Source organism: Microtus oregoni, unplaced genomic scaffold, assembly GCF_018167655.1.
Source record: "Microtus oregoni isolate MIOR12 unplaced genomic scaffold, Mior012 000047F_ref0000412, whole genome shotgun sequence".
In the NCBI taxonomy this organism is placed as follows: domain Eukaryota; kingdom Metazoa; phylum Chordata; class Mammalia; order Rodentia; family Cricetidae; genus Microtus; species Microtus oregoni.
This window is the reverse complement of record NW_024543221.1, coordinates 14792994-14820693: the sequence shown is the minus strand read 5'-3', so window position 1 is coordinate 14820693 and position 27700 is coordinate 14792994. Positions and strand designations below refer to the sequence as shown.

Sequence of the window (27700 nt, the reverse complement as noted above, 5' to 3'; positions counted from 1 at the left end):
TCTTATCCTTGAATTTTCACGTTTTAGCACTTCAGGTCAAGGTCCACTGTGCCCTTTGTCAGCCTCTTTGATGCTCTTAGGGAAGCGGAAGAAACCTGAAGTAACATCCTAAATCCCCACTTATAGTCTCAGACCCATCAACCCAAGGTGACAAGGGGCTCATCAGAAAATGGAAGCTGTCAGAATGCTTGCATACAGTGTCATCCTGGAAAGCCGCCAGTCCCCTGAATGATTTCCCTGACACTCAGTGTTTTACTGCGGGGTGCTTTAGGGGTTTCCTGGCACTGATGCTTTGTCACTGAGTGATTTTCTGCCATGGCAGGTGGTTTCAGGTGAATTCTGAAAGATACACCTTTGAATCCTTTATTTTTACCCTGGCTGTTCTGGAACTTACTCTGTAGACTAGACTGACCTCCAACTCAGAGATCCATCTGTCTGCTTTCCAAGTGCTGAGATTAAAGGCGTGGGCCACCACGGTGCATGCACTTTGATTTTCCACATTCAAGCCCAGAGTAGAAGCCTCCCTCAAGGACTGGGAATGTCCATCAAAACCCAAGTCCCCTTGCGACCCAGGCTCACTGCTGCCAAAGAACTTTGACTTAGTCTAGTCATGTATGTGGCTCTACGCTCCAGGCATGGCGCTGGGCTCCTACCATTCCAGAACACAGCAGACCCAGACAGCGGGAGAGAAAGGTCAAGGCTACCCTGGGAAACAGAGTGAAAAAAAAGTAGAGCCTGGTTAATTTTGCCATGTGTATTGGCAAGTTGTATGTGTGTGTGTGTGTGTGTGTGTGTGTGCGTGTGTATATATATATATAAATTTTAAGAAGCTAGTGTGATTAAATTCAAGCTTAAAAAGCTCATTTGATACCAGATTTTTAAAATTTCTCACTGAAAGCCTTTAGAACTCCTCAAAACCTCTCAGAATCCACCAAGTACAAGAACTAGGGGCCAAGGCTGGAGGAGTGAGGGTGTGGGGAACAGGCGAATGTCAGGCCCTTGAAAAGTTTCAATCCTATCGGTCCTGCCCCATCGTCCTTCTGCCTTTATCCTTAGGCCTGCTCTACCTGAGAAGAAGGTGGCTGACCTTGGCACCCTGAATGAAGTGGGCTATCAGATCCGGATCTAGCCAGGCCAGGCTGGCAAGGCTTCTATGGTGCTCTTTTCTGCACTTTCCGCAGCAGCTTTGGGACCTGCTTATCCATGAGGAACCGGTGCAGCTTTCATCTTGAACGACTTCCCTGGGAACAGAATCTGAGTGGGTGGACATGGTGAGCCTTGAAAAATGCTGTGGGCAGCAGGCATGACTGGCTAAGTGATGGACAGGCCCTTTGGTTGACTGTCTCCCTCAGGATCTCAAGGACAACATTGGAGTTTTCTATTTTTCCATTTGCCGACTGTTCCGCTTGCTTTGGACATTATGCCTCAGCTGTAGTCAACTTTGGAGTTCTCTCCACTCTCTGTAACCCAGCCAGTGTTACCGTCTTCTCAGCAATAACAAGCAAAGATGGTGGGTTTTTTAAACAGTTGATATTACCTCAACATTTTGGCACCAGATATGCAATCTTAATGAGTTTTTTATATTCTATTTGTATTGTTTTCCTAGTGTTTCTTATAGGGATCTGGATAGTTTGGAGGGTTTGTTGTTTTTTTGTTTTTGTTTTTTCTGGTACACACACGAGATGAGATTTAAGGTGTCATATGCAAATGCTTTAGCAAAAAGCACTGCAATTCTGGCAATAAGGGACAACACATTAAGGATCTTGGAGTCACTTAGAGCATCTGCTGACAGCAGGCTTCCCTCTTTCAAAACAAGAAAGCCAGTCCATGTCTGTTGCTAACATTTAAGCTTTCCCAAATCCAGCAAAAAGCACAAGAGGACACGCACTCACCAGAATCCAGCAGTGCAGAGATGTCCTCTGGCAGAAAGGTGCTCAAAAGACAGACCCTGGTCAGCCTTGGTTCTGAGGGTCTCGCCACTGTTAGTATGCTCTCTGCTGTCTTACATTAAGGCAAATGTGATGACGGACTATTTCCATCATCCACTTCATGGCATAAGGAGGTGCTGGGGAAAACCATGAACTCAAGAAGCAGGCCTGTCTTAAAAGAAAAGGTCCAGCCCAGCACTGAGCTCAGGTCCTGAAGCAGAGCAAGCCTGCCTGTGGCCACTGCAGTGCGACTTCTGAAGGCGTCTGGAAGCCAGCTTTAGGTCACGTGTGCAGCCACCATGCAGAAAGCCCAGCTCATTCCGAGAGCTCTCGGCATATGCTCCTCTGGCTGTGACTGACAGACCTGCTAACCGACCATTCGCTGAGTCTTCAGCAGGAAAACCTAGAGCTACAAGGGAGGCAAGAGCCCTGGGCATAAAAACTCGCTCCACCCTCAAGCCAGTATTGTTTTCTTGGAAAAGTTCAGTGTCCTCTAGAGACCAGAACCAGGAAACTAAAACAGTGTAAGCTTCAAATTCTGAACTTAATCGCTTTCTTCAAGAATCCTGTTAGCAGAGTTCAAGATAAGTTACTGGGCCTGGGAGAGCACTGGGAGGCCCTGCTCTGACCTTGGGACCCAAGGAAGCACCACTTACTGTCCTCCGTAGTCCCTCACGCGCTGTCGAGTCTCGGACTCAAGGCCGCCTGTATCTGAGTGTCCTGAGGAGCCGGAGAGTGCTTTCACTTTTTTGCTCAGCTGTTTATCCCCCCAAAACTGCTCCATGTGATACCCGGACTGATCAGAATTCAGCTACGAGGCCAAGTGCCCGCAGCTGCCTTGTTCAAGGATCGCTCACAAGAACGCCAGACAGTGGGACAACCTTAATCCTTGGCAAGACAGAATAGCACCCAGCTGTCCCTGGGTGCAACACTCTGCCATCTCATCTTTTCCACAACCACTTTGATTTTTAGATTCATTTTCCAAAGCAAGATTAGTCACAGAAACGTTTTAAGTGCTCTTTGCCATTCAATTTTACTGACTGTAGTTACATCAACTTCTAAAAACAGAAGACATGAAACACCTAAATTTTAATGCAACAGTTTAATTAAAACGAACCCAGCGTGTTTAACCTCTCCTCAGCCTGGCTGTGGTTTCAGAAGGCAGAGAGGAACAGTGCGAGGTGACTGGAGCAAGTTTATCCTGTGGCAAGATGTGCAGAGCTGAGCGACAAGCCTCAGGCTGCCCCGCTGCTGATTGTGAAAGGTGATCCCGGGTGTTTCCCGTACACTGGCATCTTGTGCATATCCCTCTCCTTGAGTCACCTATTTCATGGGGTATCCTCAGCAGACATGGGTAAGGGCTTTTGCAACCTTCAGCTTATTCTACAAGGTTTTTGTATGCTGAACTTTAATGTACAACCTTGTATAGTTTTTTGACACACAATTGAGATTCTTGTTTATTCTTAGACCTTGTTATATTGCAGAAGAGCCGTGGCTGTCTGGGTATTTTTCTAAGTGCACGGAGACTGACGGTATCTAAGGAGCGCCAGGAGAGCATGCTTCAGGCTTGCGTTTCTCTCATCACGTGTGCGACACAGCATGGAACTGCAGTAAAAACCATTCTGGAAACTGAGGTCTTTGGGTGTTTTGTTGCTGTTTTGTCCTACTGAATTAACTTACATTTCTCAAGCTCCTCTTTCGGGGGCTCTGTTGAACATTACTCTGGGTGTTTTTCAATCACTTGCCTCTTACCTTCATCCTGACTGACACAGGCTGCGATGGGTACAGGGACAGTTCAGGGTGACGTTTACCACAAAACCCAACAGAGATGTGCAAATATAATAATTTATTACAGTTTATAGATACAAAGTAGAAAGGACTTGAGCATTCCTATTGTCTTGATGGCAAAGGTACAGAAGAACCAGACTACCATCACTTTACAGTTTCCCTTTGCATTTAAACCTTGGCCAGCAGGAGGCTGGGGAGATGGCTCAGTTAGAGGAAGACCTGAGTGTGAGCCCAGGACCACATGAGAAGCCAGGTAGGTATCCACATGTAATCCCACACGAGGGAGGCAGAGACAGGGGGATCTTGGCCTTGCTGGTCAGTCAGCTTACCCTACTTTGGCATGTTCCAGGTCAGTGAGAGACCCTGTCTTAAAATAGAAGGTGGACAGCTCCTGAGGAATAACACCCAAGACTCACCTCTGGTCTCCAGACGTGCGCGCACACGCACACACACACACACACGATAGTACACACTTGAAACTGAGCTCTGACTTCTGCAGTCAGCCAGATCAGACTGTGCGCATACACACACATGCGTACACAAACATGCATTTTAGACTGAGATATGATCAGATTGTGCACACACACATGGATAGTACATACTTTAGACTGAGATCTGACTTCTGCAGTCAGCCAGATCAGATTGTGCTTGGCAGGTAAACATAAGGCCCACCAGAGGAGCTGCCAGCTTTTCTGTCAGAAGAGTAGAGAAAATAGATCATTTTTATTGGAGCTCAAAAAGCTTGTGAAAAGTGTCTGGGCCACAGATGAACACTGATAAGCTAACAGCAGTTTATGGGTTAATTGTATCAAAGTGAAGTACACGAAATGGGTCTAAACTCATAACATATTCATCAGGATATAAAAACGTTTTGCAGAGGTTTTCAGGAATGTCAGTTTGCCAACAATGATGTTTACACTAATTCACTCAACCCCCGTATTAAAAAGGGACAATTACCACTATAATCTAATAATGATTAGATCTTCTAACCAGACCCTTGGCACTACTGAAAACTGGGGGCATCTTGGCACTATGTTATCCAGGTGAGACCCTTTGTCACTGCAGTTCTCAGTGGACATGTCTTTACAGTCTCTATACCTCTGAGGCAGCCATCTAGTAGACGAAAATAATTGTAATAAATAACTTAAAAATTTAAATTGCAAAGACTTAACTGTCTAATTTAAAACATTCTATTAATAAAAATTGCTGTAGAAAACACTTGTAATTTACTGCACTATAAGGACTTAGTAAAAATGCCTGTAATCTAATGCTCCTATCTTAGAAAGCAGGGGGAATTTCTACTTACATTGAAGGGTACCCGACACTTGCACAGGGAGAGCTAACAGGCCTTGTCAGACCGCTGCGAGGCTTCCCCCAGCGTAGGACCGTGGCACACTGCTGCACCACTGCACCAGAAAGCTCAACACTGCGGCCTAGAGTTAGTCTGCGGAAGCGTGGAGTGTGCAGCTCCCGGGCCTAAGCCGTGCTTCCCTACGCTCTGGCTTCTGCACACTAGAGATGAACAACAATAGGAGTAGAGCTGCCGCTTTCTTCCAAAGACTGATTTTCTAAAATTTATATAAAATGGGTCGACAAAATGTCACTCCTGACCCAAGGGTCTTCTACTGTCACCAAACAGAAAGGGAAGTACAGGGGGACACAGTTACAAGCCAGGGTTTGCCGCCTTCTTGTCTATCTTTGAGTCAGGGTCTTGCTGTGTAGCCCAGCTGACCCTGAACATGCAGTGCTCCTGCCTGTCTCCTGGATGCTAGCACTACACACGTGCATGGCTGCTCCTGGCTCATCTGCTCTCCTTGGGGCAACCCCTGGACAGGACAGGAGTGGGCTTAGATAAAGCACTTGGACCTCTTTTTTTTTTTTTTTTTTTTTGGATACAGGTTTTTCTGTGTAGTCCTGGCTGTCCTGGAACACAGTCTGTAGACCAGGCTGGGCTTGAACTAGATTTGCCTGCCTCTGCCTCCTGAGTGCTGGGATTAAAAGCATGGGACACCACCAATCCAGCTTTTTTTTAAGACAGGGTTTCATGTAGCCCAGGTCTCAAATTTGCTATGTTGCTAAAGTTGGTTTTAAATGCTAATCCTGCCTCCACCTCCCAAATGCTAAGATGTAAGGTACGTACCACCATGCTGGCTAAGAGCTTTGCCCTCTTATGAGAATGACCTATATTCCTCAAGTATTTCCCCTACAAAGTGTAGGCATGTCCCACAGCTCAGGATGGAGTGAAGTGGGTCAGCATTTGTTCAACTCAAGAGCACATCAAGCCCTGGAGGAGCTACTGTGGTTGGACACCTGTGACTGAATGACCAGTGACTCCTAAGAACTGATTAGCTCTCAGCAAGCACAGACTTCTCCCAGTGAAACCAGACCTCCATGAGAGGCAACGCCTGAGCTCTGCTAGTTCCGGAGGTCCACCGGATGTACTAAGTTCATAGCTGGAGGGCCAAGGAGAGGAACTACATTTTAAAAATGCTGTTAACTTCACCAGGACTTAAAAGTTATTTCTATCTTTTACAATAAAGTGTTTAGACATCGTTGTCAGAAAAATATTCCATTAAAAAGCTGTTGTAAACGTGTTCCTTCCAATCTGCTCAAGCAAGTTCAGAACCCCACAGCACAAAAATGAGTATCATGCAAACAGTATCTTCATAGTCTTTGAGAAGACAGGAAGCTGTGTGAGTGAGCACTGAGTCAGAGCTCCAGCCTGAACTTAGCCAGCAGAGGCAGGTGGTCTGAGGAGTTGTGTTCATTGGGAAGCCCATTCACGGTCCACAGGTCTTGCTCTGTAAGAAGCGACAGTCTAGCTAGAAGTTTCAAGCCACCAACCAAAGCAACTTCAGCTCCTAGTTGAAGAAGCACATATTTAGTGAAGCTGTCATTAAGCAGGCAAGGTTGTTTGTTTTAAACAGTGAGAAAGAACCTGGCTTAGCAGAAAACATATGGAAGATTTTAGAGTATAAAGTTTTGTGAAGTTATAACTAATAATCCTAAATCCGCAGACTCATGCTATTTATGCCAGGTAATTTTTCTATTCCAATTTATGAAATTTACACCTTTGAAAGATTAATACAATAAAATGTTAAGAATGTGCACTGGGTGGTGGTGGTGCACTCCTTTAGTCCCAGAACTCAGGGGGCAGAGGCAGGCAGGAGTTTACGCCAGCCTGGTCTACAGAGAGTTCTAGGAGAGCCAGGGCTATACAGAGAAACTGTGTCTTGAAAAACAAAGGCATTTGATATTGAGAGCCACTTAAGAATGATCCACCAAACCACTCAAACTGCCTAGAGCCAAGCTGCCAAGGTGACTGCAGGATAAAGTGACATACATGCTTTGAGCCCACTCATTCTCCCCTCAAGTGGAAAATAACCTGCTGCTGATCCTGGCACTCTCCTGCCACCTAGTGAGCTCTGTAGGCATGGCAGCTTCCAGACCGTACTGAGAGCAGCAACACTGGGTAGTTGGTTCAGTTAGGACTGAGGTCACTGAGAAGGAATGCCCAGGAGGAACTAACCGGAGAGAAGCAGCATCAGAAAAGGTGGTGGGGAGTCTGCCTTGTCTAGGACTCCAGATGTTTCCCTGAGTGTTTTCAGATTTCCAATTATCCTCATGTCTGCTCTGTTTTAAGTCCCTCAGTTGGTGTATTCAGCCTGACTTCCTGCTGAGCTGCACTGGACAAGTACTGAAAATAGTGACCAGCTCCCTCCCTCAGGTCAGCATGACCAGCACAGACTGGCTTTGCAGGGAAGGCAGCATGACTTTCTAACCTAATGACTATCGACTCAGTGCTGCCACAGGAAGGCAGGATTTATTGTGAAGAGCAGATGGCTTGGATTTAGAACTGACTCTGACTGGCACTGAAGGACCCCCTGAGGATGCACTCTGTAAGAATCTGCCGTGGGGTGCTTTATTGCCTTGTGCTCTGTAGGCGGTCAGGACATGTACCGCTGCATCAGTGGTTTTCCCATCTCCCTCTACATCCAGACCTTCACCTCTGTGCCGAGGAGAACTAAGATTCTCCCCGACTGCATTCTAGGAGTTGGGGATCCACTATTCCTCACCTGGACCCCGAGCAGCGTCCTCCTTTTCTGCAGAGTAGAAAATATAGTCAACAGTTATGGCGCTCTGGGAATGGCAGGTGGTCACCTCTGGAAGTCCGGTGTCAGGAAGGTAGTGAGAGTAAACAGATGACAGGCTGAAGTGGTGCTGGAGATGTGAAGACACACTAAAGAGAAGAGAGAAGGGCTCAGTATCCATCAGAATTTTCAAAGGAAAAATTCTCACCTAAATTACTTTTCTACTCCATTCCTGGACTAAACCTGGATACTTTTTATTACTGTTTATAGTCTTTTTATTTTGTTTTTCAGACAAGGCTACGTTATAGCCCAGGCTTGAGTGGAACTTGCTTTATACCTTAGGCTGGCCTCAAATTTGTGGCACTCCTGTCTCAGTTGCTGAAGTACTGGTCTAATATGTGTAAGCCAGGTGCCTGGCTCTTCTGCAGCTCAGGCTGGCCTCACTCTTACACAGCCAGGCTGGTCATCTCACGACTCTTCCTCCTCAGCCTCCTGAGTGCTATGACAGGTGTGAGGCGGGCATCACTCAACAAACCAGATCCTACGCCAGGCTCCTTTGCTGACACAGGAATGTAAGCCAATGACAACTAAAACCCAGCAAATGACGCCAAATGGGGTAAGAGGTAAAGAATCAATGTGTTAATTAGATCTTAGAATTATACATGTTTGAGAACCTCCATTTAAATAATCAGCATACACTCCTAAACAGCATGCACGTTTTGGTTGTGGTTTTAAGGACGCTCTAAGTGGGCTGTGGTGTGCAGGGCTATTCAGGACCTTCTGGATCTCTGCTGGCAAAGAAGCCACAGGCCTGACATGCTTCTGCTGCCCTTAGGACACTGCCAGAGTGGCTCACATTTACTGCTGCAAAGACATGTCATGTCTCAGACAAAAGAGCTAAAGATCATTTTCTAATGCCATGAATTTTAAGAGCTATTTATGCTATAAAGGCAAAGTAAAAAAAAAATTTAGAACGTTCTTAAGTTCACTCAACAAACATTTACCAAACATCTATTAAATTCTACACATCATTGTAGGTGCTAAGGGACATATAAAAATGTAGCTCAGTAGTTAAAAGCACTGCCTGCTCTTCCAAAGGACCTGGGTTCAATTCCCAGCACCCACACAACAGCTCACAACTGTCTGTAACTCTGGTTCCAGGGGACCTAACAGCCTCTCACAGCACAAATGCAGGCCAAATACCAATGTACATGAATATTTAAAAAAAATGTGGCCCTTGATTTTAGTAAGCTTCTAAATCAATAAACACAGGTTAACTCCTTAAAAATACCCTACCTGGCTGGGCGGTGGTGGTGCACACCTTTAATACCAGCACTCAAGAGGCAGAAGCAGAAGAGGCAGATCTCTATGAGTTCAAAGCCAGCATGGTCTACAAAAGCTAGTTCCAGGACAGGCTTCAAAACTATAGGGAAACTGTGTCTCAAAAAACAATAACAAAAAAACAAAAACAAAACAAAAAATCCCTACTTAGCCAGGCAGTGGTGGCTCATGCCTTTAATCCCAGTAGGCAGGAGGATCTCTGAGTCTGACACCAATATGGCTTACAGAGCAAGTGTGAGGGCTACACAAGAGAAACTCTATTTCAAAAAACAAAACAAAAAGAGCAAATAAAACCCCAAGCCCCTAACTTCCAACTTTTAATGTCTAAGGACTGACATTCACAAGCACTAATGTGAAAGGTGAGGCATGTCTATTATCCCACACGTGGGAAGCTGGAGCTAGCCTGAGCTACACGATGAGACACAAAAGCATGTTAAGAAGTCCTTCAAGCTGCGACCTTCCAGTGTTTCAGGTTAGAGACGAATGCTGTGTGGAAGCACACTGACCTCCCAGAATGCCGGAGTTCGAGGATGGACATAGCAGCACTGAGTATAACTGTACTTCCCTGGAGGCTAAGGAGGGCAAAAGCTCGAGGCTAGCCTAGGCTACACAGTAAAACCTTGTAAGAGATCTAATTACTCAAACCCATAAATTGTTATGCCACTTAGTTTTTGATATATTTAAAATGTTTAAGTCATTTTTTAAAAACTGCTTCTTTCCTTACTAGGTTATTTCTTATAAGAAAATGTTTTCTCAGAGCTGGAGCGATAGCTCAGCGATTAAGAACACTGGCTGCTCTTCCAGAGGACCTGGGTTCAAATCCCAGAGGACCCAAAGGGCAGTTCACAGCTGTCTGTAACTCCTGTTCCTGGGGATCTGATTCTTGCATACAGACATACATGCAGGCAAAACATCTACCTATGTATATAAAATAAAAAATAAATACATAAAAAAAGACATGTTTCCCCTCTAACAACACATACAAAGTGAAAAGAATGAGAATAAACTGAAGGAGATATGCTAATGTGGTCCCTACATTTAAATGCTGAAAGTATCTTGGTTACAATCTAAGATAAACATCTTAAGAATCTTAGAGAGACAAGATGTAAGTCTGTCTTGATATATTAACATAGACCCACTTCTCAATCAGCCCAAACATTCATGGCTCTTTTTAAAATGATACAGGTTTCTTCTCTCTTCTGATGTTTTCCACCAGTCCAAGAGAAAATGACAATGACCTCTACAGAATGCTGTTTGGGTCGTTTTGTCTGTGAACTGAGATCTAGTTAGTAAGATAAGACTAATGACCCACTGAAATCAGGAAGACACTTTATTGGAAACTTCAGAGGTCCTGGGCCAGCCCATGCCAGTCCAGGCGCATGTGCTGTGTCCAGACACTGCCCAAGCATGCCAACCATGAGATCTACTTTCCAAGCTTTGGCTCCCTGAATCCTTACAACCCATGGAGGGAAATGGAACTGGGATGCCTGGTTCTCAGTTACAAAACAGCAGTCAGATCTGAATTCATGAGTATCTGTCTTAAACACAGAAGCCTCTGCAGCACGAACAGCATCAACTTCATTTTGTACCCAAGTGTTTCCTGAGGTAATTTTTTTTGCGTGACTCACTTTTCAGCTGACACTCCAACCTCTGCCTTCTCCAGCGGGGCCTCCGTCAGACCGCTGTCTGAAAGAGCAGGGGGAAGCATGTCAATCAAGTGTGCACACTGGTTTGTTCTAGTTTGTCCTATCACTGCCTTCTCTAGATCCAGATTCACGGTATGTCTAGTTTAAATGTCTGGTTCCATGTTTGATCCCATGGTCTACAGAATCGGGGGTGGGGTGGGGGGTGGAAATGAAGACAATTCGAAGGCAATACACAAGTTATTCATGAACAAATAACACTGGAATTTAACTCTTAAAAAGGAAATCTGTAGTGCATTAATCAAAAGACAAGCAAATAGCTATTTATATTTATATATATGAGCATTCATGCCTAAGATTCTGAAACTTTGAAATTTGAGCCTCTGTCTTCACAGGGAAGATGGTCACCCGGAAGCCGGCCCGAATGTACTGTAAACACTCACCTGTCTTTCCTGCTCTGGGAACCTGCTGTGTCTCATACACACAGCTCTGGGAGATGCCCAGGTCTGGGGGCCAAATTGGAATAGATAAGATTCTCTGTCCCCGAGATGACTGTTCCTGGCCAGATACCTGCACAGAATTTCAGTAGGCATCTTACATGAATAGACTTTAGCTAATTAATGTATTAAAGCTTTATATCTTAATAAAAGTAATCAGAAATGATAAGCATATCCTTCATTTTATATAAATGATGACCTGTGATTACAAACGCCATCCAAATACAGTTCAGAGCACCCGTCATTTACATGGAAATGACAGGCTTCTCACCTGCATGTGCTCCTCATTTGAACATGTACCTATCTACAGCGTTCCCATAACACTCCCTTACCCTTTCTGCTACCTGTAATATAGTTTCTATTGTGTCAAATGCTATGATCAAACCAAATTTAAAACTATCCTTGAAAATTCTGCTAGTGGAAGATTTACTTTGGTTAAAATACTGAAAACCAAATGATCTAAAACAAGCAGAATGAAGCATGGAAATATCATCCAACGCCAAGTAAAAATAACTCAAAGTTGAATAAAAATCTATTTCCACATTATGTAAGAAAAAGCATTCGTATGTAAAGGAAAGCTCACACAATGACTACTGAATAACTATATTGCTCATGTAAAGCACGCAGGCAGAACTCCTCTTATCCCCGTGAAAGGGGTTTTCAAGTTATCTTTGCCTGTAACACGTCTGTCAACCAGCTAATTTCTTCAAACAGAATGCTTCCAGAAGTGGAAAGACAAAACCAAACCAAGTGAACAGAGCCACATGTTGGTAACTGTAGGAAACCATACTATCTTAGCACAGTCATCTATGGATTGCCCGGTGGTTTTCACACGGCCACATAATGAATCCTTACTCCAACAATGACCCTTCCCCTCATTCTCATAGGCAGAAGCCTACTTCCTACCAGATGAAGCAAGCACTTGCCTTTCCAATTGCAAGTCCTTCATAATTCAATTTTCCTTCCTTTATGAAACTATAGAGTGGAGAACCAGGAACAGAGTTAAAGTCACCACACATGATGATGGGACAGAAGCTGCCGTCTTTCCGATGGGCCACACTGGAAATCTCTGCGAGCAGCATTGCCAATTGAGTCAGCTTAATATCACCTCGCCGTGGGTTATACAGCAGATGAGTGTTAGCTACACAGATGGAGGGAGAGGCTGCACGTGGCATCTTGGGCTGCAGGAGTAACACTAATCCAATGTTGTCTCTGTCCAACAGAGGAATGTCACGACGGCAGAATTCCACTGGGTTCACGGATAGGAGTGAAAATTTGGCATGTTTGAAGCAAATGGCACAGCCATCAGGTTTCCTGCCTGTTTTCATCTTATATTCACAGTGATAACCTAGAAGGAATGAATTTAGAAAAGAGACTGTATATCAAAACACATTCCTCTTAATATTTTAAAGCAATGTTTGACAAAGCTTATTCTATAAGACAGGATGCTAGTACACATTAAAACCAAAGTTTAGGAGCCAAGCAGTAGTGGCACTTGCCTTTAATCCCAGCACTTGGGAGGCAGAGGCAGGCGGATCTCTGTGAGTTCAAGGTCAGCCTGGTCTACAGAGCAAGTGCCAGGACAGGCTTCAAAGTGACACCCATAAACCCTGTCTCGAAAAATAACAACAAGACAAACAAACAAAAAACAGGGGCTCAGTAGTTAAGAGCATTGCCTGCTCTTCCAAAGGTCCTGAGTTCAATTCCCAGCAACCACATGGTGGCTCACAACCATCTGTAAATAAGATCTGATGCCCTCTTCTGGCCTTCAGGCATACACGCAGAAAGAATATTGTATAATATTATACAATATTAATAATAATAATATATAATAAATAAACAAATATTAAAAATAAAATTAAAAAATTAAATAAAAAAAAACAAACAAAAAACAAAGTTTAGGTATAGAGCCAGGGATGTCAGGGGAGACCATGGGCCCAGCTAGCTTAAGACTGTTTTAACTGCACCACTTAAGAAAATAAATTCTGTAATATCTTATTTCTTTTCTTCTTTCTCTTTTGGTGGTAGTAGAGGTGTTGGGGATAAACTCAGGGCCCCACACATGCTAGGCAGGCACTCTACTGTGGATCTAAGTTCTCAGCCCACGGGTCTGCAGAGACAGGGACCTACTATGGATCTCAGGCTATCCTGGAATTTACCATATAGCTCCAAATGGCCTTGAACTCCTCATCTTAATGCCTCAGCATCCTTAGTGCTGGAATTACAACGAGGCCACCACACCACACACCTTATGTCTAACTCCAAGCAGGGAGCAGGCTCCCACACTTGTAATGCAAGCATTTGGAAGCAGGCAGGTGAATTATGAGTCTGAACCACCGAGTCATATAGCAAGGCCTTGTCTCAAAACCAGCACGCCTACGTTTCTTTATTAGCAGACGCAACCCTCCAACTCAGTTATAACAAGTACAGTAAAGCCTTACAGTAATTTATTCTGATCCTTTTGTCCCTTTTCCCCATCCACTCTCTGTGGACCATATTGCCTGAATCGATGTCAACATCGGAGCCTTTCCTGTGCTAGCTCTGCTGGCTAGGATGCTCTAGGTACAGCTTGACTCTCACCCACTCCAAATCTTTGTTCAGACTTCACATTGTCCAGTCATTCCTTGTTTGCTGTTCACTTACACACATCCCACTAAGGAGGAGGCCGGCTGCTGAGACCAGCCTTGTGTCCACTTGCTAGAACAGCCTAAAGTATAGGCAGGCACTCAGAAAGTGCCTGCTAAATGAATGCCATGTGGGCACATTTTTCATATTTCTTATCTATAAATCAAATTCTAGAAGCTTCTTCATGAGACAAGGCTTTATCTTTTATCTGCTAGGCCATAGTAAAGTCTTCTATTGGTGAAGTAGGAGGCCTGGTCCCTGACAGTGCCCTCCTGGGAACATTTCCCTTTTAAGATCAGATCAATGTGAAATTTCCAGCAGAAATGCCGCAATATTTGCTTGACATTTGGGAATAGCTATCACATTTTCAAAACTAAGTTATCCCAAAGGGACTGGAGATGGCTCAACAGTTAAGAACACTGGCTGTTCTTTTTTTTTTTTTGTTTTGTTTTGTTTTTGTTTTTCGAGACAGGGTTTCTCTGTGGTTTTGGAGCCTGTCCTGGAACTAGCTCTTGTAGACCAGGCTGGTCTCGAACTCACAGAGATCCACCTGCTTCTGCCTCCCGAGTGCTGGGATTAAAGGCGTGCGCCACCACCGCCCGGCAACACTGGCTGTTCTTAAAGAGAACCTGTGTTTAGCTCTAGAACCCACATGGTGGCTCACGACTGCTTGTAATTCCATCGGACACAATGCCCTTTTCTGGTCTCCACAGGCTTGGGTCTCACACATGGTACACAGACATACATGCAGGCAAAATATCCACATACATAAAATAATAAATTTAAAAGTTATCCCTAGAGCTAGGGAGATGGCTCAGTGGTTAAGAGCCCTTACTGCTTTTCCAGAGGTCCCAGGTTTGGTTTACCGTACCCATATGGTAGCTTACAACCACCTGCAACTACAGTTCTAGGACATCTGACACCCCTTTCTAATCTCCATGGATCAAGAATGTAGGCAAAACTTACATACATAAAAATAAATAAATCTTAAAAAGTTAAAAAAAAAAAAGAAAAGAAAAATAGCTGGTCAGTGGAGGCACACACCTTTAATGCGAGCATTCAGGAGGTAGAAGTAGGTGGATCTCAGAGTTGGAGGTCAGCCTGGTCTACAAAGTGAGTTCCTGGATAGCAAGAGCTGTTACACAGAGAAACCCTGTCTCGAAAGACAAATACACATAAATAAACATATGAATGAATAAAAGCTATACCCAAATATAGCATCTTCTGTTTAAAATTACATTTTAATAATATGAAACTCTGAAAGAATAAGACTGGAAAAGTAAATAAAGGTCCATTGTACCCAGTGATTCCAGACTTGGCCTGATTTCTGTTCCATAATGATCTTCTTGAACTTCCTGCAGACAAAGCACCTTGAAGAAAACAGTGGTTTAAATTAAAACACACAGATGCAAATATAAATTCTATTTAAATCTGACAGCGTAGAAATCAAAGTGACATATATACCTTTTCTTATTTTTAGGATAAATTAATGTTCTTCCTTATTTTAATTTTGTTTGTTTGTTTTTTCAAGAAAAGGTTTCTTTGTGTAGCCCGGGCTGTCCTGGAACTCACTCTGTAGACCAGGCTGGCCTTGAACTATGATATCTGCTTGCCTCTGCCACCCAAATGCTTTGAATAAAAGGTATATGCCACCACTGCCCCGGTTTTTTTTATTTAATTTTTTGAAAAAAAAAATTATTGCTGGGTGCATGCCTTTAATCCCAAAACTCGGGAGGCAGAGGCAGGCCTCTATGACTTGGAGACCAGGCTGGTCTACAAGCACTAGTTCCAGGACAGGTTCCAAAGCTACTAGAAACCCTGCCTTAAAAAAACAGGGGAAAAAAAAGAAAGAAAAAAAAAGCATTGCTCTCAAATACTCTATATCAAAAAAAATATGTTTCTAAACATCTAATTATCTCAAAACCATGGCCTACACTCATATGGGATAGCATTCTTATCATTCAAAACGGTCTATTTCCTGAAAGAACTGTTTTGTATTGTATATATGTGAGGCTATTTTTCCTGACTTTCCATGTTCATCATGACTAAGCTCTTGGGTGTCACTATCTAACCCAGAGCAGCCTTGAACTCAGAGTGGTCCTTCTGTCTCAGCCATGTGCTAGGTTACAGACATATGATACCATATCTGGCTGACATACTTTTTTTAAAAAAATTTTTTTTTGTTGAGATTTTGTTTTTACTTTAGCTATAAATGCTTTGCCTGAATTTCTGTGCACCATGTTTCTGCGGTGCCCACAGAGGCCAGAAGAGGATGTCAGATTCCCTAGAACTTGAGATACAGATGGCTATGTGTTGCCATGTAGGTGCTGGGAGTTGAAACCAGGTCCTTTGGAAGAAGAGCCAGTGTTCTTAACCACTAAGCCATCTCTCCAGTCCTGTGGGTCCTTTCCTAAGGTTGGTTTCATTCCAGCAACCCTCCTGCCCAAAACAAAACAAAATAACCCTGCCTCTTTAGCTGCACTTGGCACTTGATAGGTAGACAGAAAAACCAGTTCAAGGCTACTAGAAAATTTTTTATCATGTAGATGAATTTTTGCACAAATTATTGAAATTTCAAGACCAATATTTTTTCTGAAAATGCTTTATCTGATTCTCAAAGTTGACCATACTTAAAAACTTTCAGCTCTTTTGAAAAGCTAGGTGAAGCTTTCATTTTGATGAAAAGTTAGGTGAAGCCTTATTTTGATGAAGTTAAATTCAATTAAAATTTCTTCTGAAGTTGACTGAGATCGTAGTGAAAAGCTTTTTAGGCATGGGAAAATGAGAAGTGGACCCAAACCAGTTTCAAAGGTGCATATGGTTGCATGTTGACATGGCCTTAGTTAATGAAACATCAGCATCCTCAAGAACCTTGCAGCACCAGGTCAGCATCAACCACAGGAGCTTCGAGTTCATCTTCTGCTTGAAAAGCATGCAGCCTCGAGGTGCCACCTGGGTGTTAATCCTCCCTAAAGTTTTAAGAGAAGCTTTCTTGGACCATTTTTAATTTTTTTTTTTTTTAATTTTTCGAGACAGGGTTTCTCCGTAGCTTTTGGTTCCTGTCCTGGAACTAGCTCTTGTAGACCAGGCTGGCCTCGAACTCCCAGTGATCCGCCTGCCTCTGCCTCCCGAGTGCTGGGATTAAAGGCGTGCGCCACCACCGCCCGGCCCATTTTTAATTTTTATGTCACAACTTAAACTCAGCTATCCTAAACTACCGTGTTACTGTCAAACTTCTCTAATATAAATGTGTACTTCAGATGTATTCATTTACTCATTTTCAAACTTCACTGTGTTTAAGAACTATATGGGGATTCCATGAAAATGTAAATTCTTCAATGTATATTTTATACACATATATAAATGTCATAATGAAACCTCTTACCTTGTCCAACTTAAGAAAATTAAAGATTTTTAGCATGGTACTGTTTTAAGTAATATGGGAAGTGTTCCATAGTTTTCACTTTCAAACGTTACAATAAGTAGACATAGATAAAGATTTTTTAAGACATAAAAATTTGTACAAAGTGCATTATTATTTTGAAAAGATCAACACAGGGGGCTGGAAAGATAGCTCAGTGGTTAAGAGCATTGCCTGCTCTTCCAAAGGTCCTGAGTTCAATTCCCAGCAACCACATGGTGGCTCACAACCATCTGAAATGTGATCTGTATGCCCTCTTCTGGCCTGCAGGTAGACACACAGACAGAATATTGTACACATAATAAATAAATAATTAAAAAAAAGATCAACACAGAAAATTTGACAGAATTATAAAAATCAAAGACAGGAAAATAAAATGATCTTGTATTTTATAATAATAATAATAATAAAAAGCTAGGTGAGGGGCTGGAGAGACAGCTCAGAGGTTAAGAGTACTGGCTGCTCTTCTAGAGGTCCCGAGTTCAATTCCCAGCACCCACATGGTGGCTCACAAGCATCTGTAATGAGATCTGGTGCCTTCTTCTGGCCTGCAGGCAGACATGCAGACATCAAGAAAAAAGAGCTAGATGATTAATTCTATCAGTGACTGCTAACAAGGGCTCCCCCTCACTAAGACTCTGCCCAGGAATGCACAATCGACCACTGTCCTCGGAACAGAAGCTCTGACACGGCTTCACACTTACATCGGCATCAAAATGTTTGATTTCTTTCAGGATATTGGGGAACCGGAAGCTCCAGTGTAACACTGGACGCCGGCAGTGTCTGTAGAGGTGCGAGTTATCCTCCAGTAAGTCTTGGGAGAGGATATTGTAAGACATCACTGAAAAGTCGAATTTTCCTTCACTGTCCTCACACGTGGAGTCGGCATTCTTGTCTTCTCCGTCCTTCATTTTTTCTTTATTATGGCTACATAAATACTCCCAATTCCTTTTTATTGTTCCTGTTAAAATATATCGGACAAAATATAAAAGAATCAATCAAAAGGAGACCAGACAGTTTCATGTACACAAAAATTCTTGGAGAGAGCAACACGACAGTCCCCATGTGGGCTGTGCTCAGGTGGGCTGCCCAGGCATCAAACCCATGTGCTGGCTGAGGCTAGCATATCTTCCTGGAGGCTGCACTTCCTCATTTGTCTCTGGTTAAGAAGGCTTCCATCAGTCATGCTCAGCATTCTCTATTGCAATGAGAGATTCCTCCAGAGCTGCTTTCCAGAGATGACCTCCCAGCACGTTTCATTCCATATCCAGATCATCAGTTACTTTAGTTCAGAATTCCGGTCTACTCATGAATGGAGGGTTGTATAGAGTGACAACTTGTGGGAATGGCGTTTAGTGTCTAAAATGTGAAAGTGGGGCAGTGTGGACAGAATGAACAAAATGAGCTGTTACATACAGGGATCCTTGTCATCTAGGGATACCACAACAAAAGTTAGCATGGCATTACAGAATGTGCTAGACAAACAGCAGAGGCTGCTTAATCAGCCTTGCATACAACCACCAAAGACAGTATTCTCTGAAAAAGCAATCAAAGTGGAAAAGAAAATACAAGATTCTGCCAGGCGGTGGTGGCATAGGCCTTTAATCCCAGCACTCAGGAGGCAGAGGCAGGTGGATCTCTGTGAGTTAGAGGCCAGCCTGGGCTACAAGAGCTAGTTCCAGGACAGGCTCCAAAACTACAGAGAAACCCTGTCTCGAAGGAAAAAAAAAAAAAAAATTCTGTAATTACAGATATTTCTCAAATGAGAAATTATCATTTTCTGAGGGTGCATATGCGTAAATGCATACACCCACAAGCTCCTATTCAGGCCCAGGGGCACACAGGGTACATGTGTGTGGTATGTATGTACTCATATCCAGACCTGCACTCAGTACCAGCACTTGAAAAGCTGAAATAGGAGGATCAAAAGTTCAGGGTTAGCCTGGCCAACATACTATGCTCAAGGAGATAAAACAAACAAACAAACAAACAAACAAGGGCTGGGAATTACTTGGTGGTTGAGCACTTATCTGACAAGTGGGTTCACTGCCTAGTGCCAAAAAAAAAAATGAGTAAGTACATTTATCTTTGATCCCATGTCTTATGTCACATTAGTGAGGACGTGTTTAGTGTCATGGAAGCCATGAGAAAAACAGGAACATTTAGTTAGCCTACAAACTCAACAACGAGGAGAAAACCTAACAGATGGAGGTGGCTGGCCAAGCATGCTGAGGGTAAAGGACAGCTTGACCACAGACCCACAGACTGGCTTCCTCTATCCTGCATGTGGGTTTTCATGTCATTGGATTACAAAGCCTAAAATTCTAACTGGAGCTGCCTGAGCATGAGGCTTTCCTCCTGTAATTCCAACACTCAGGAGGACAAGGCAAAAGGACTGTCAAGAGTTAAGGCCAACCTGAGCTACAGTGTGAGTCAATGTCTCCAAAACCAAACCAAAAAGGAATTACATGGGAACAGTTAACTTACACACAGAGTGAAAAGAAAATACTGTTTTAAAATAGTCTTCTACAATGACAAGGTGTTCACAGTCAGAATACCCATACTCTATCAGCTGCCAATACAGTACGTTATGGGAGTTCATTACAGCAGGTTACTCTCCTCGAATCTAGGTATCCACCTGCTGCATGGAGGGATTAGCATTTGACAGACAGAGGATAATCGGCATGAGTGAGAACTGGATGGGACGAGGGAGCTCATGGTATGAAGATGCTAAGGGAAGGGCTTAGAAAAAGGTGGAAGGAAACAAAATCAAAATAGAGAAAAATCTTTTGACAATTGAGAATTTTTCCCAAAGCAGCCTCATGCCTGGATGAGCAAAAGAAGTTAATTCTTCCCTATCCTGCACTGAACCCAAAGGCTTAAGATTAAGGGTAACAGTATTAGCTCCACAGATACACTGACAGTTACAGGACCCCAATCACAAACTGGGGGTGTCCCATGGCACAGACTTAAGTCTTCATAAGATGGAAGGGCTCCATCTCGCGATATGTAAGCTTTCACCCCCACTACAGCACCATCCTCTGTCACTACTGTGATGAAATATTAAAAAAATGAATGTTTAGAACACTCATTCACTGTTTCTTATATGTACAGAGTGTACATAAAAATACATCATGATAGCCGGGCGATGGTGGCGCACGCCTTTAATCCCAGCACTCGGGAGGCAGAGGCAGGCGGATCTCTGTGAGTTCGAGACCAGCCTGGTCTACAGAGCTAGTTCCAGGACAGGCTCCAAAGCCACAGAGAAACCCTGTCTCGAAAAACCAAAAAAAAAAAAAAAATACATCATGATTATTAACGACTTTGTAATGGTTCTTAAATAACCAGGACCAGTGGATACTTGATTAATGCCGTGGCTTTCGAACTTCTACAGGTTAAGGAGCCCTTGGCATTGCTTTTTCTGTCCCAAGAAAACTAAATCTTTGCTGAGGGGGAAACACAGTTCATCCTGACCACATTTTGTTTTACTAAACAGCTGCAAGTGTGTTCAAATGCTAGGTTCCATGGAGGACTTCCTCCAAACCACTGACAGTCAACAGTCTCTGGCCATCACATAGTTACAACAAATTCACACTGCAAAAGCTTATATACCTTCCATGTCAGGAGGAACAAGGTGATCACAGCAGAGAAGAGAGATGAGTCAAAGAAAGTAAGTACTGGGCATGAGCAGGTAGTGGGGCGCCTAATTAAAAAGTCATAATTGTGTCACACAAATCCTTCAAATACTTTAAAGTGATAGGCAAATTAGTAATGCTGTTCTCTTGATTGTAAAGTATTAGTGAAATATCGGAAGTCACATATATGGCTTAATGAAGAGCCTTTTCCTTATTCTCAACACCTAGGAAGAATGGACAGATAAAAAGTCAGATAGCAATCAGAGATTATCAGTTATAAATGTAACTCCCCATCCATTTCTGGGAAACACCACCACCACAAGTTTCTGAGTAGTCACTATGAAGCCAATAGTACGGTAGGCATGTCAACATACCTCATTTTGACCTGAGCGGACATTCAAAATAGGTGTCGTTTATTACACTAGAAAGCCAAGGAGTTTTAGGTGACCTTTCCAAGCTCATGGCACAGTGGCAGGGCGCGCTTCCTGACTTTACCACGCTTACGCTGCATGTCAGGATGCCATCTGGGAGCGCACGGAATTACCAAAGGTTGCAGTTGGCCTGATGAGCAGCAAACACACAGATGTACAAGTGGGTCCTTCTGAGGACCTGGTTCCAACGTCTACATAGGACCACTTACAGTGACCTATTACACACACAGATTTCCATGGCCAAGGACTTAGCGTCTACTTACATGTGTGTTTATTTGAACTAGCTCTTTGTAACTGTAGCAATTAATCATTTCTGCCTTGGGACTAGGTGAATTCCCCAGAGAACTTTCTAGTAACGAAGAACAAGGAGCCTGAACCCTAAGAGCTCAGGAGCTCCCTTTCAGTTCTTCCACCTCTGCTTCAGCTCCCTACACCAGGCTCCCACGCAGCCTCCTCTAAAGTTCAATAAGAAAGGCAATCCGAGCTCTTATACACCTCACTACACACTGGGGTGAGAGTGGGGTGGGAGTACACGAGCTGTCTAGGAGTAAAACAGCACGAGGAAAAGAGTTCCACAAAGTTGACTAAGATATGGCTCAATTTCTTAAAGGTAATAATTCTGACTCTCTCGAGTATCTCTAGGACTGGGCATTCAGCTCAGTGGCAGATCAAGTACAAGGGGCTGGGTTCAATCCCTAGCACTGAAAAAAAAGGAAAATATGTATGTAACTTATTTATAGACTCTAAATAGGGAAATACAGATTTAACAAGCTAAAATCTTATCCTGTAACATTCTACTTACAATTATTTCTAATAAAAAAATCTTTTACATTATATAATTACTATTAAAATGAAAACACAAAATTAAATATTTTTAGATCAGCGACTTCCACTGCCAATTTAATCTCTAAGTCATCCAAGACTTTAAAAACTGCTGGACGTGAAAACTGTTCTTAGATTTTGTGTCTTTACCTACTTCTGTTTTCTACTGTTATTCAATCAGTAGAGTCATTTTCTACTTTTATATTCTTATATAGCCTACTTACTAGAGTACCGACATAAACTATACAAATCTACTCCTATATACTGATACAGTCTCAGAGTCCTTTTCTTCATGCACAGAAAGAGACACAGCTGAAGATAAAGACACTGTCCCTAACACAGTCACTTCTGGCTAAAAATAAGCACATCTATAAGATATGGAAGACGGCTGCAGGGTTAGATATGATGGCTCCAACTTAGCCTATCATTCTGTCTGTCCCTTTACCAAGATAAACATCTCCTTTACCATGGCATTTTCTTCGTTTGGATGAGGGCTCATCTCTGTCAGAGCTCATGACGTAACTGGAGAGATGGAATAAGGATGTGTTGTGCAGATGGTCAGGTCTCCAATTATAGAACTGAAACTGAGTCCCAGAGTCAACCAGAAGAGGTGGTCTGCAGTTCAGTGCGAAATGCCTGCTGCTCAAGTATGGGTAAGGCGCACGGGCGTAGTGTCCAGGCCACCGCAGACAACTGGAAATGTGTCTGTTCCAGCAATACCTCTGCAGATCCTCCCACGGTGTGCTCCAGTCTCGACCCCAACTCTTCAGTGGATGGGGAAACATGGAGTACCTGGAAGAAATAAAGACACTCCTTGAGGTACCACTTTTTGTTCAGCTATAGTACATAAAATCCAAATCTATTTTCTACACGTAAGATGTCATCTCATATTTAAATTTACTTCTAAATCTGTGATGAATGGCCAATGAGTAATGACACACACCTTTAATCCTAGCACTGAGGAGGCAAAGGCATGTGGATTTCTGAGCTTGAGGCTAGCCTGGTCTACAGAGTGAGTTCCAGGACAGCCAAGGCTATACAGAGAGGCCCTGTCTCAAAACAAAACAAAACAAACAACCAAACAAACAAAAAAAAAAAAAACAAACCGAAAACAAAACTTAAAAAACCAACCAAACCAAACCAAACAAACTTTGGGCTAGAGAGATAGCTGCTCTTCCAGAAGACCTGGATTCAATTCCCAGCACCTACATGGCAGCTCACAACTATCCCTGACGCCATCACAGAGACAAAAGTGCATGTAAGAATGAAGAGGAAAGCACTCATGTTTAACTATCTCAACAAGAAAACACCAGACACCCCAAAAAGTTCATCCACAATCCAACTGAGAAGTTAGTCCACCAAAAATCCTGTGTTTAGATTTCAAAAACTAAACAGACAAACACATAATAAACCTAACAGTTCAATATGACACACATATTAGAATGTAAGAAAAAGCATGTTTCCTTCCAACTTGAGTTTAGAGTAAAAACATGTTTTGGAACAGCACTTTTATACCAAAGTTAAATTCTTCCCAAATACTGGTAAAGCTAAAATCTAAAATCCGTGAAAGGGTCCTGACTTGATAAAGCTACTTACTTCCTTTACTAACCAATGGGAGAACACGCTTTTCCATTCCTTCCTCGTTCTTAATCACACAGCCCTGGGGAAAATTAAGGAGCATAAGGACTATCTATTTACCAGGAATGCATCTATAACCAAACTGGAAGGCATCAGTTTCAGCAGAGTAGAATAAGACTGTTTCCTGTGTGTGAAGTTGCAAGTGCTTAGGTGTGCACAGCCAGAGGTTCCTGGCAGGTGTCTTTATTGTTCTTGACCTTGGATTCTGAGACAAGATCTCTCCTTGAACTTGGGAGCTGGAACTATTGAGTGGTCTAGAGTAGCAGATTAGCAAGCTCTGGGAGCCTCCTGCTCCTGCCTCCCCAACACTGGGGTTATGAACAGGTGACACCACTCCCAGTTTTTACATGGTTGCTAGGGGTTCCAACTCAGGTCCTTGTGCTGGGCAGCAAGCACTTAACCAACTGAGCCATCTTCCCAGTTCACCAAGCTGCTGTTTAACAGACATGCTGCTCTCAAGATCTCAAAAAGCACTGAACTTGACTTCTCGCTGCATCCTCTGGCTGGGGACTCAGAGGACTCCATTCCCTTGAGTTCCTGTGTCAACATCTACTATCGCTAGTGGGAGTCTGCAGAAGTTGCATTTCCTTATCAATGCTAGCTTTCATTTGAAACCATTTAGCTTTGATTAGTATATATTTGAAACATATCTCGAACTGCTCTCTAAACCAAACTGACTATAAATATTTAAAGGCACATCATGGGCATTATCTATCACAACATGGCCACTGACTATCAAAGTCATTCGTAGGGATCTCAGCACCTGGACATTTTTATTTTTAAAATTCAAAAAGAACTTTTTTGAGCCAGGCATGGCAACACACACCTTCAATCCCAGCACTCAGGAGGCAGAGGCAGGTGTATCTCTGAGTTCAAGACCAACCTGGTCTACAGAAAGAGTTCCAGGGCAGCCAGGGTTACAGAGAAACCCTGTTGTCTCTTGCAAAAAAAAAAAAAAAAAGAAAAGAAAAGAAGCAAAAACAATTTTTTTTTCTTCTGAGACAGGACAAGCTGGTCCTGAACTCTTAATCCTTACTTCTGCTGCAACCTTCCCGGTGTTGGCACTGTTGTTTCCTGTCTTGGTATGAGAATACACTGCGCCCTGCACTTGAAACTCTTTGGGTTTGGCAGTTACTACACCACTATCCTTTCTGAAGGCCAGAACCGCTCCATTCACCTTAAGCCACGTCTCTAACCAACGGACTACCTAGCACGATGCCTGGCACACAGCTGGCACTCACAACTGCCAGGAGGAACCAGGCATAACGGAGTTGGCGGATCCCAACGGCTTATGTAATGATGCCGTGCTATTTCCCACGCGTGGCACACCAGACGGTTTGAAAGGTTACACAAACCTCTGGAATCTTAACATCTAAGTCTTCAAAGTTTATTGGAGAAAAACACAACCAGGGCATCAAACCTAAGATTCGGCGGGCACTATTTGGGGTGATATTAATAGAAGCAGTATGTACTGTGGCGCTTTAAAATTCCAAGATTTTTTGGGGGGTGGGTGAGAGGCGGAGTTTCAGTCTAGTCCCGGCCACCCTCAAATTCACAGCTATCCTGCCTCAGCCTCCTGGGTGTTGAGATTACAGGAGTGAGCCATTGCGCTCGACTCTCAATGAATGAACTTCGAGAAAAATACTCAGGATGGAGTGAGAACTTGAGGGTGCCCAGCAAAGTTGGCCTCCGCCTGACCGAAGTTTGTGAGCAGAGGCGCTGGCCCAGCCACCCCGGGAAGCGCGGCCTCCCTCCAGGCCGAGCCTCGCGTGCGGGTGGCGGCGAGCGTGGGGGCCGCGCGAGGCCAGCAGGACCCTGGAGGCCGCCGCCCGCCCGGCCAGCCGCCCGCGCGTTACCTCTCCCTCGGCGCCGCCAGGCGCGTCCCCGCCGCGGACCCTCTTCCTCCGCCTTCCTCCCTCCCTCCCGCGCCCCGCCCCGGGCCGCCCGCCCCTTCCTCTTCCCTCCCGCCACGACTGACCGGCCTCGCCCCACCACACAGCGGCCGTAGCCCCTCCGCACACAGCGCCACGTCTCCATTTCAGCTCTCGGCGAGCGTCCAACGCTCAGGCCCACGGCTGCGCCTCAGTCCCGGCCACTCGCAGGGTCCCGCCGGATCTCCATCACTCCGCCTCGGCTCCGGCCCGGCCGCTAGGCATGCTGGGAGGAGCGTCTCTCCGTAGGCTGGGTCGCCATCTTGCCTTCTGGGACAAGTCCTTCGACCGCGCGACTCCGTGCATGCGCAGAGTGTGCGCGGGAAGCCGCTTTCGCATAGGGCAAAACTCCGGACCGCCTCTTAAAGGAGCAGAACGCTAATGCCGGGCGTCTCTATGAACACCTCTGAGCTGGCGCTGATGGAGACTTGGTTTGTTTTTCACGTGCTCGGGCAGATCCAAAAGGCAGATAGATGTTGAGGAAATACTGTTCTGTTCCAGGAATCCTGACACCTTCACACCAATGCACATAAAATAAAAGTTAAATAAATTTTAAAACAAAGAAAAAAATGTATCACTTTGAAATACACAAATGACATTAAGATGCATTCTTTTGTTTTTGTTTTAGAGATGGGTTTTCTCTATATAGCCCTGGCTGTCTTGGAACTCACTCTGTAGACCAGGCTGGCAGGAGGGAGCAGAAAGGTTGTGAGAGGCAGAGGTGGTGACGGCTACAAGGAAACTTTTTCAGATCCACAGGGCAGTTGTACTGTGTACAGTCTGTACTCAGCAGTGGTTGTGACAGCATGCACAAGCGCTGTGCAGAATCAGGGCAGACAAAATTCTAGCAGGGATTGGGAGAAAATGTCATGAAGTCTCCCTCCTAGCTAGGGAGCCACTGGCCGCTGATGGCTGTTGGAGGAGGGAAAAGTGAGTTTTCTTCAGGGATGCATCCGTCATGCTGCAGTACATGGCCCTGCTCTCACGTATGCAGCACTAAGTGGACTCGGAGGGTTTGAAAGAAAAGGGCGCAGGAAATCAGAAGGGAATGTGGAGAAATTGGAGGGGAGGGAAGAGAGGGGATGCATTTGGTGAATATATTATATGCACATAGCACATCCTCAAACTCTTTTTTATTTTTTTTTAAATATTTATTTATTTTTTTATGTATACAATAGTCTATCTGTATGTATGTCTGCAGGCCAGAAGAGGGCACCAGACCCCATTACAGATGGTCGTGAGCCACCATGTGGTTGCTGGGAATTGAACTCAGAACCTTTGGAAGGGCAGGCAATGCTCTTAACCACTGAGCCATCTCTCCAGCCCCTCAAACGCTTTTTTAAACAAATTCACAAACTTGACTTTACTGGACTTGGCACAGGAATGAACATGAATGAAATCCAGTTCATCTAGTCTTTTGCCTGAAAGGAAGTATTTCGGAGCCTGGATACTCTCTGAAACCTGAAAATCCAAGTGGCTAACATCAGTGTCTGTGGCCCTGGAGTTGTCAGGCTGATCTGGAGCAGAAAGTGGAACCGGAATGAATTCAGTGTCCCTCCCGAGGACCGCATCAGTAGTGGAGAACCTTTCACTCGGAGGACTCTATGACTAGAGAAGAAGGGGCCAGGGATGCGGTCATGTCAGCCAACTGCTTGCCTAGCACACACAGTGCTCTGAATGTGATGCCCATTGCCACATGAATTGGGTGTGGTAGTGCATGCCTGTAATCCAAGCATTCATGCAGTGGACACAGGAGGATTGGGTGCTCAAAACTACATAGGGAGTTCAAGGCCAGCCTGGGATACACGAGATCCTATTTAAAACAACAAACAAACAAATAATTCAAGAAATAGCTATCAAAATATAGCAGAAAGGAAAGTAGTATTTAAAGTCTGAATTTTGAGTCATA

At 44.0% G+C, this 27700-nt stretch overlaps 2 protein-coding genes across 8 annotated transcripts in view; one reads left to right on the top strand and one right to left on the bottom strand.

The window, feature by feature from the left end:
• The window catches only part of Vash2 (vasohibin 2), a 34435-nt gene extending 30881 nt beyond the window's left edge, over positions 1–3554 (top strand). For 3 of the 4 annotated variants that reach the window (XM_041635291.1, XM_041635289.1, XM_041635290.1), the window contains exon 8: positions 1057–3548. In XM_041635291.1, the coding sequence (XP_041491225.1) occupies positions 1057–1129 (73 nt within the window). In that variant the 3' untranslated portion in view covers positions 1130–3548. Of the gene's footprint in view, positions 1–1056 lie in introns of all 4 variants that reach the window. The other variant, XR_005972617.1, reaches the window with a different exon arrangement.
• Positions 3544–26052, bottom strand: Angel2 (angel homolog 2). Of its 4 annotated transcripts, none has more exons than XM_041635285.1 (9): positions 25839–26052; positions 22689–23014; positions 18039–18295; positions 15214–15283; positions 12215–12636; positions 11235–11361; positions 10777–10834; positions 7793–7956; positions 3544–6577 (listed from the first exon to the last, which is right to left on the bottom strand). In XM_041635285.1, exons 1-9 carry the CDS (start codon positions 25895–25897, stop codon positions 6426–6428), a joined length of 1635 nt encoding a protein of 544 aa, XP_041491219.1. In that variant the 5' UTR covers positions 25898–26052; the 3' UTR covers positions 3544–6425. The 4 variants fall into 4 exon arrangements, with proteins under 4 accessions (XP_041491219.1, XP_041491220.1, XP_041491221.1 ...); XM_041635286.1 differs by having other exon boundaries at positions 3544–6517; XM_041635287.1 differs by lacking the exon at positions 25839–26052 and adding an exon at positions 25717–25760.
• Positions 26053–27700: the final 1648 nt, after the last annotated feature.